At 44.2% G+C, this 9,248-nt stretch overlaps 1 protein-coding gene across 1 annotated transcript in view; it reads right to left on the bottom strand.

Annotated features, from left to right (window-relative positions):
• The window catches only part of tnfrsf21 (tumor necrosis factor receptor superfamily, member 21), a 46,281-nt gene extending 39,371 nt beyond the window's left edge, over positions 1 to 6,910 (bottom strand). The window contains exon 1 of the mRNA XM_054618656.1: positions 6,669 to 6,910. Within this exon, the coding sequence (XP_054474631.1) occupies positions 6,669 to 6,761 (93 nt within the window). The 5' untranslated portion in view covers positions 6,762 to 6,910. The remainder of the gene's footprint in view (positions 1 to 6,668) is intronic.
• Between the last annotated feature and the right edge of the window lie 2,338 nt (positions 6,911 to 9,248).

Here is a 9,248-nt window from a genome sequence, read left to right on the forward strand (position 1 = left end):
ATGGAACACATAATATTTCAGCGAGCTAATGTCCTCTGTGTCTTGAGATAAATCTCTTTGGGGAGCAGACTGACCTAAGACGATACAGCTCCGTCTGCAGCTACGTCTCTAAGCCAATGAGGGTAATTACTGCGACGGCTGCTATTCAACATGTCAGGAAACGAGTGCAGTAAGCTAATGTGCAGCAAAGAGAGGCTCACATTTTGAGACAGGGATCTTGAGACAGTGACCACTCCCTCCCAATCAGACACAAGTATGCAACCAGTCTTTTGTCATTGCTGCCATTAGGGAAATAAAATGCCAAGAAAGACAAAAAAAAGCAGAAGATGGAAACAAAGTGCAGCGCTGGCAGTTTGTCAGTACACAACTGCTTACACACACACACACACACACACACACACACACACACACACACACACACACACACACACACACACACACACACACACGACAGGCAGGCTCTCTACACAGCCACCTCTGCAGCTCAGCAAAGCATGAATCAATTTCAGTCTCAGTGCTGCCAGCCTCTCCTCTTATTATGCCAACTTTGTCTCTGTGTCTTGCCGCACTGCCTATAAACTACATCATCTGCCCGGTGCAGCAGGCCGACCAGCCAATCAGACAGCCAGAAGCAAGGCGACCAGACGAGAACTGGGCTACGTGGTTATCCCTCTTTGCTCCCACACTGGTGTGTTCAGCTCCTTATTCACTGCGATCTCTGTCACTGCCAACCCTACCGATGTGTTTATCTATTCCATTTGATGTGAACACGGCAGAAAAGTGAGGATGTCTCTACCTCTTCTGCATTGATTTCTGGCCATTTTTTTATCTGTCTCTTGTCGACGTTATTGAAGTGCATTACAAATTTGCTGCAGTACCCTTTAACCTCTTCAAACCCACCTGACCTCCAGCGGGGTTAAATTGTGATAAACAGCATTTTGAATGACGGTTAAAGGTTTTATAATCACCAAAATGTGACAATTGCTTTTACTTACTTCTGTGTCATTACGTGGCATTCTGATGACTTTAAAACGTTTTACCATTGTTTAAAATATTGTTGATTATCATTCACCCCTAAATCCTAAAACCTAACCTGCCTGTGGGCCGGTGGGTTTGAAGAGATTAAAGCAATCAGGTGATAAAAAAGACTTATTTTTCACAGTCTCCCACTAGGCCAAATGTGCATTATTTGCTATTGACACTTGGATTGCAGCCTTGTGAATGGAGCTACATCGAGCTGGAGATGATGTTCAGTAACTGACTTACACATAATAGTAGCGTCACTAAACAGTCTCCATATTGTGATGGATATACACCACAGACAAGAAGTGGACATAGTCACTGTGCGTTCACCCCCTGGTTGGCGGACTGCTGTTTTGAAACCTCACGATCGGCCAATGCCATCTTGGTTTTTGGCAATCGCCATTTTGGTTTCTTGCAACCAGAAATTACTCAAGAGGATGGAGCCCAGCAGTTCACCTGAATGCTGAATACGACATTTCTATGTAACAATTAACTTTCATGAACCAAAACACTCTGTGAAAGGGTTTAATTCAAAAAAAGTGACAACTCCCAGACTGAACAACGCCTTGGTAGCAACCTGTCAATCACAAGGTAGACCCGCCCTAAAGTATACTCTGCTTTATGATCTATTTAACTCTAAATGGACCATAGTTTACTAAATGAACAACATACTTGAAACTATAGATTGAGACCATAAACTCAAGTTTACAATGTTTACTGAGGTAATAAATCAAGAGAGAAGTAGAGTCATTTTCTCATAGACTTTACAATCTATACAATCTGACTTCTTTTTGCGATCAGAGGAGTCGCCCCCTGATGGTCAGTAGAGAGAATGCAAGTTTAAGACACTTCCACATTGGCTTTACTTAGCAGAACCGGAGGTTGCCGCCTGGAACAAACCAATGAGATAATCTCTAGTTTGGAACGTTAGTGAGGATCTATTTCTGAATAACTGGTGTAACTCAATCCCAAGGACTTTTGCTGCATGCTAGGGGCTAGGGGACATTTTTCATTTGATGTCACTGTGACTCACTGACGGAGTAAAGGACAGAGCGAAGGAAGAAACACCAGGGTGGAGCCGTCAGCCAGCCAGCTCTTGTTTACATGATACAGCCAACATTGTGGCACCGCTGCACCACTGCAGAGCAGGGTCCTGTTAACCCCCCACACCCACAACACACACACACACACACACACACACACACACACACACACACACACACACACACACACACACACACACACACACACACACACACACACAGGCTATCTGAAACAAACACCTCAACCCCCCACCCAACTTTGTGCAGAACATCCTGTAATTCTACCCACAGCAGCAGCCACAGGCCATCCGGAGACACGCCCAGGACCCAGTATGCCCGTCGGCGTTGGAGCAGGAGCACGACTGATAGGTCAAATCTTTTTTTAGATGACAGACGGCCTAAACCTGAACCCCTTTTTTTCACTTCCCTGTTTTTGTGTGGGAGCGACCGACGGTGGTCTGCACGTTCGTCGCGTGATGGGCCATGGCTGCTCGCCAAATTTCATCAGACAGTGTTTGTTTTGACTGCCGTTAGAGTGATGGAGGAGTGGATTTCTGGACTTCAAGGCATTTATGATGACATATCATAGTAGAGTTACGGTAAATAGCCAATGTCTCTGGACAGCGGAATTGGTGTGGATAGTGCAAAAACATCTGCGACGTCATCCAGATGTTTCTGGGGGGACATTACAAATCATTTATTTATTTTTAAAGCTTTCCACCATTGTTTTTTTACTACATGAACGCCAATATTCAAATTTCAGCAAATGCTGAGTGGAGTCTGGTCAGAGCTGAGCTGGAATGGCAACCACAACAACTGAGTGTGACAGTGATGTCATCAGGGTTATCTCAGCAACAAATGTATTATATATATTTTCAAACAGAAGGTTGGGAGCGGGGACTTTAAAGATGTGGGTCCTTATCAAGGTGACAAAGACACTACCAAGTTTCATTCTGGAAGACAGAGGATCGAATGGTTTTGGAGCTTGATTCGTCTTAGTGACTTAAAATCAGCATATCTCAGCCTCTGCTGCTTTTATCTTGACAATTATCTTATTTACTCCGTCTCTTGCAAGTCTCCCCACTTTGGGGAAGTGCGATACTCAATCACTGGAACCGCCCTTTAATGTAGTTATGTTGCTTTAGCAACCAGCCAGGGCTATCTGACTCTTTGTCAAATAAAACCACATTTCCCACAAAACCCCTCTTCTATCACAGCCGATGAAGCTTTTTTTTGTTTAAAGTGTACACTTTAACCACTTTGTCCCTCAAGTGTTTTATGTGTGAATGTATTTTTGTCTCAAAACTGCTGAATCCTGACTGTTTTTTGTCTACTCTTTTTTTTTCCCGTCTATCTTCTACAGTCAGACGTTCTAACACCTGCAGCTCCGTTTGTGTCGGTAAAGACGGTGAGCCTACCTTTTGTAATTAATAACAATGTTGTACTGGAATGATTTTAGAAATACTTTACGCAGCATTTTTAACCACTGCCTAACATTTACAGTAACTGAGCCTCGTGACCACAGCACAAAAGAACATCTCAACCCCCCACTGCCCCCTTGAAACTTGATATGAGCAACAGACAGAAGCACCTGTCTTTACATTTCGTAACGGCATGAGCGGTTAATCTGCACATGGACAGAACGGGCCCCACGCCATCTCTGTGCAAACACGGCCGCGAGGTACGCGGTGCCGTCCGCTAGACACATTCCCCGTGACACGGCTTAGTGACTTGTGCTTAGCGGGCAACACGTTTTACCACAGAGCAGGAAGTAGACTGGGCCCGATCAGGAGTTTCACATGGCTCAGTAATGTGGTTCTTTCAGAAACGTTGCAGGTTTTCAGGGACAACTAACTGTACAGAAAACAATCAGGCTACTGTTTAGTCTGGCGTGTGTGTGTGTGTGTATCTGTGTGTGTGTGTGTGTGTGTGTGTGTGTGTGTGTGTGTGTGTGTGTGTGTGTGTGTGTGTGTGGACCACGTACGTTGCATAATGAGGTGTGTGCATACAAACATTTGAATGTGGGTGTGATGTTTGTGTTTCTGTGTGTGGCAGAAGACATTAACTGTAATTACTATCCATTTAAAGAAACACACACACACACACACACACACACACACACACACACACACACACACACACACACACACACACACACACACAGCAGGCTAGGCAGCAGCACCTGTTGCTGTGTTGTCCTCGGCCCATTTCAGCTCACAATGAGAGAGACTCTGTTTGCATTGAGCCCAGCAGAATTCATCGCTGGCAATAGCCGGCGGTGGTTATTTACTTATTTGGAATAGATATATTTTGAGTCTGCTGCTTGGGAGTGCAGTGGGGGGGGGATTGCACCAGGAGGAACAGAGCTGTGAAAGTAGAACTCGAAAACGCCGGTCCCTGCCGTCTTGGTTTCGCAGTTCGGAAGGATTCTCTGAGTCGTGCATCTCTTAAAGCAACAGGAGTGGCGGCGAGACGCTAGCTTGTGTAAAGGGTTAATATAAAAAATATGATTAGAAACTAAATTCACAAAACTAATTTGGCTTGAGTGTTTTGTGGCGATCACTAAAATTGCCAAAATGTCTTATTACTGAAAACTAGTTACTTGGACCTTTACATTTTAAAGTATCTCCACAAATACACTAGTGACTTGGGTTGTTACTGCCGACATTACCGACTCTGTTTTGTATGGTAATTAAGCCGTCCGTCGAGTGTCCATTGTGAAAATGTGCTGATTTGACAAGAACGGTGTTTGCCTTTGAAAAGCAGCTGGATCAAATATGACTCCAGATCCATCTTGTCAGGCTTCAAGTGATGCCTTTGTGTTCGGCGACCCAAATCGGCATCCCATGAGGAGCTACTGGCAGCGATGGTCGTGGCTTAGTTGTTTGTGACACGTCAAAGAGGTTAGCGTAGCTGCTGCAATAAAATCAGTTATATCAGAACTGGAGAGTCTTTCTTTAATAAATGAAGAGCAAAGAACGGCACTAAAAGCTTTTCTCAGTGGAAAATATGTTTTTCCACTCTTCTTTGAACTGGCTTAGGCAACAGTTTGTTTGACAGATGGTTCATCCAATCACCTGCCACGTATTTTTCCTTGAAAGTGCCTGACCATTTTCCTAACAGTTTCAAATGGCGGCTCCTCAAATGGTTCTGTGTAACAAACCCTCTGGCTAGTTAGGTTATGAAGGTGTGTCAGTTTTCGTTCGTTACATTAATATTGTCTTTTTTTTAATTAAAACTTCCAACGTAGGTCTACGTAGTTTTAAAGTTTAATTGGTTAGGTTTAGGCCACAAAAGTACTTGGTTAGGCTTAGAAAAAATCTGACTTTGACGAGCTGGGACTGAGACCAGGATGAGACCGAGGATATGTTTTCCATTATTTCATCTGTAACTCACCGTTATCTTTGCAGTCTAAACAAAATGCATTGGCTACTCTGTCTCGTTTACTGCCCTCACTGTGCATTGCATATATACTTTATACAACACATGACACAAATGGACATGTGGCTGAATGCAAAAACACAGGACCACACCTGAACTAAAAGTCCGGACTTAGTTTGGACCCTTCAGGTTTGTGTGGAGCAGCAGAACGCTACTTAAGTCACAGATATGATTAAAATTGTAGTAACAGTTCTACTACATTGGGTGTTCTTGCTTAGGCAGAGATGTTCACCTAATATACATTCAAAATTTGTCTTCTGTGTTTTTTTTAAGTTTTTTAAATAAATCAAATCATTAGAAGCTGGTAAAACAAACATTATTGTTGAATTAAAAGTTGAAATAATCTCCACATAGCCAAGCCTTTGTTGCTAACTTTTGCTAACGTCCCATCTTTTTACTATTATCCCGCCTTAATACCAAAACACTCTCAAACCTCAAAAAAATCCCATGACTGTAAAAATAATAAAATAATAATTTGACGTGTGCATGATAGTGAGGAGACAAAGGAACAGTCTGACTCACTGAGGATGAGGAGAGCTCAAACAGCCTACACATCAAACTACATTCAACACATCTGGCACAAAGGGGGAAACCCTGTGTAATTACTGGCACAAAGGCATCCACCCATCATCCACCCATCATCCACTCTTGAGTTAAGCTGATAATAAAATGTCATTTTCCACCAAAGTGGTAAAAAACTCACTTTTTTGAAGACAATTTCATTAAATTTTCAAAAAAAAATGCTAAATTGTATTAAATGAGCTCCCCTTCTCTCTGCCTGCTCCAAATCAAACCATTCTTTGTTAAGACGGGAGTCAATGGACTGACATTTCCAGTTGTTTGTCCCACACACAGCATTTACAGGGTGAACAATAGACCGCTGACTTTCTCCATCCTTCCACTGGAGACCCTTTTGTGTTGCTCACCCACAGAGGGAATCAATGAATGACAGACACACTGCTGGGATGGTAAACCTAAAAGATGTCTCCCTTAGAGTTTATTTAACAGTCAAAGTTTGGGACATTATATCTGGATGCTTGATTTGAAGTTCAGTCTGGGACAAAAAACAAAAAAAAAACAGGCACTGTGCCTTTAAATGGAGAACCTGCTGTGGAGTCCTGAGGACATAGATGTATTAAACACGCAGGATGATGTACTCACCACTGCGGACGCACACAGGGCAGACATGGTCCTGGTGGGCTGGATCCGGATGAGGGTCGAGATAACGTTGCCTGCTGGAGCAGCACTTCTCATCCCTAGATGTTCCTCCTCATCACCATCATCATCATCATCCTCCTCCGCGGTTCTTGCAGGAGGAGAGGAGCTCTGATGCAGCGACTCTCTCAACTGCAGTGTTTTATAGTCCGGGTCTCCAGGTGGACCGGTTTCAGGTAGTACGGGATCAGGGCTGGGTTCAGAGGGAGATCCGTGTTGGTAACACCCATAGCGGTGATGGATGAGGGCCACGCCGGGGAGGGATCGTCGCCTCGCCCGCGTCCAGGTCGGTCTGTGTGCAGTGCGGCTCTCTCTCTCTCTCTGTGTCTCTCTGTGTCTCTCTACCTCTCTCCCTCACAGCACTGCCGCGGTGACGTAAGCACGGAGGGGCGGGTGTAAGCGACGCCTCGGCCAATCACAGCTTCGCATGTGTGTGGTCCAAACCGGCCTGGAGGAGGAGGAGGAGGAGAGGAGGAGGAGTTCTTGCAGGTGGAGCCGGGTTCAGGCCCCTGGACGTCATGTGCTTGGTTTGCTTTGAGACATAACAAGATATTTATTTCACTTTTTATTTTTCTTACATTTGTTAGCCCACCTGTTTTTTTTGTTTTTTTTATCGTAGTTGTATACACTAGATGTTGTAAACTTCTTATATCGGCTGTGGCGTAGTGGAGAGTAAGGTAGTTCTCCAATCAGAAGGTCGGTGGTTCGATACCCAGCTTCGGCAGTCGATGTGACCCTGGGCAAGACACTGCTCCTGAAGGCCATCGGTGTGGACTGGATGATGAATGTTAGTTAGAGTCTGATGGTGGCGCTTGATGGTAGCCTGTCATCAGTGTGTGAATGGGTGAATGATATGTAACATACTACTGACTGTAAGTCGCTTTGGATAAAAGCGTCTGCTACATGACTGTAATGTAATGTAATATCCATCCATCTTCCGTAACCGCTTATCCAGTTAAGGGTCGCGGGGGTGCTGGAGCCTGAAGGCAGGGTTCACCTGGACAGGTCGCCAGCCTATCACAGGGCTGACATATAGAGACAGACAACCAGTCACACTCACATTCACACCTACGGGCAATTTAGAGTCATCAATGAACCTAAGCTGCATGTCTTTGGACTGTGGGAGGAAGCCGGAGAACCCGGAGGGAGAACATGCAAACTTTTTGTCCAGAGAACCCACGCTGACACGGGGAGAACATGCAAACTCCACATTCACACACTGAACAGGTTGTCCATCAGCCCGGGAACATGAACCCCACACCGGCCCCTCTTGCTGTGAGGCGACAGTGCTAACCACTACACCACCGTGCAGCACTTCTTATATATATTTATTTAAATAAAGTTGTAAACAAAAACACAATTTATACTCTCTACTTTTAGATAGTTTCCGTCAGAATGAAGGCTATTGAACACATTCTTGCAACAATGTGTCAAACAACGCAGTTTGGTCAGTGGCATTCAAACTTCAAAACTCTGACGCTCTACGTACCCCTCTAGTGTCAGTTTTACACCTTTGTGACGTATCAATGTACGTTCGTGACAAGCAGAGTCTCTTTTCAAAATAAGCTTCCATATACACAGGAAGTTAGGTTTAGGAGAAAAGCTTGGTTTATGTTAACGTGACTGACGACTCGCGTGACTAGCTAGTGCAAACGAATCGCACGGGTACAGTGGTCTCCTGGACAAAAGTTGAGCGAGGGGGAAACAAGTCACGTCACTGTTGTTGCTGTTTCATAGAAAGTGCAGAGTCATGCTCACATATGAATGATTTAGTAGCCTTTTTGATGTGCCCTGAATTTCAGGTTTATAAACGGTCTTTTTCTGGCACTACCATAGAAGAGAGGGTATTGACATACTGTACCTTGACCTCAGGTTACTGTAGTCATGTTGAAAGTAGGAGATGGATAACCCTCATCACAGCCAACAAACGTATAGCCATGAAATGGAAGGATGAACAACCACCTGCATCTGCTAGATGGACAAATAAATTAGAGCTGAAATTGGATTTACTTTCATCAACTATCTTGTTTTATAATGCTACTTTTAGCCTGGTCTGTTATGATACCAAACCAATAAAGATAATGTTGGGGGGGGGAAAAAGAAAGATTCCATTTTAATAGCATATTAACATATGATCATCTTGTAAAGTAGATTTAGTTGCTCAAACCTCAACTATACAGTTTGCATAAAATAAATCATTTAGATTTCAGTTATGTGGCCATATTTTGCCATGTAAATATGAAGACTTGTTGGAAAGATCAAATCAAGGGAGTTTTGGCAATTTTTAAAAGCTACTTTGTGAAACTTTCATTTCTAGTTGATTTTGGCAGACAAAAGCTGTGAAAAAAGAGTTCTGGTTCTCCCGTGCCTTTCATTTGCTCCAGCCAGCCCAGCAATACCTCCTGGGTCTCCAGCAGCGTGGTGTCGGCTCCCAGTGGGGACCGGAGGAGCAGAGAGGATAAGCTCTGCTCCTGACTGGAGGAGGAGGCACTGTTGCTGCCGGGAGCTGAGCTCTCCTCCTCCCTC

The sequence above is a fragment of the Anoplopoma fimbria genome, chromosome 18, assembly GCF_027596085.1.
Source record: "Anoplopoma fimbria isolate UVic2021 breed Golden Eagle Sablefish chromosome 18, Afim_UVic_2022, whole genome shotgun sequence".
Classification (NCBI taxonomy): domain Eukaryota; kingdom Metazoa; phylum Chordata; class Actinopteri; order Perciformes; family Anoplopomatidae; genus Anoplopoma; species Anoplopoma fimbria.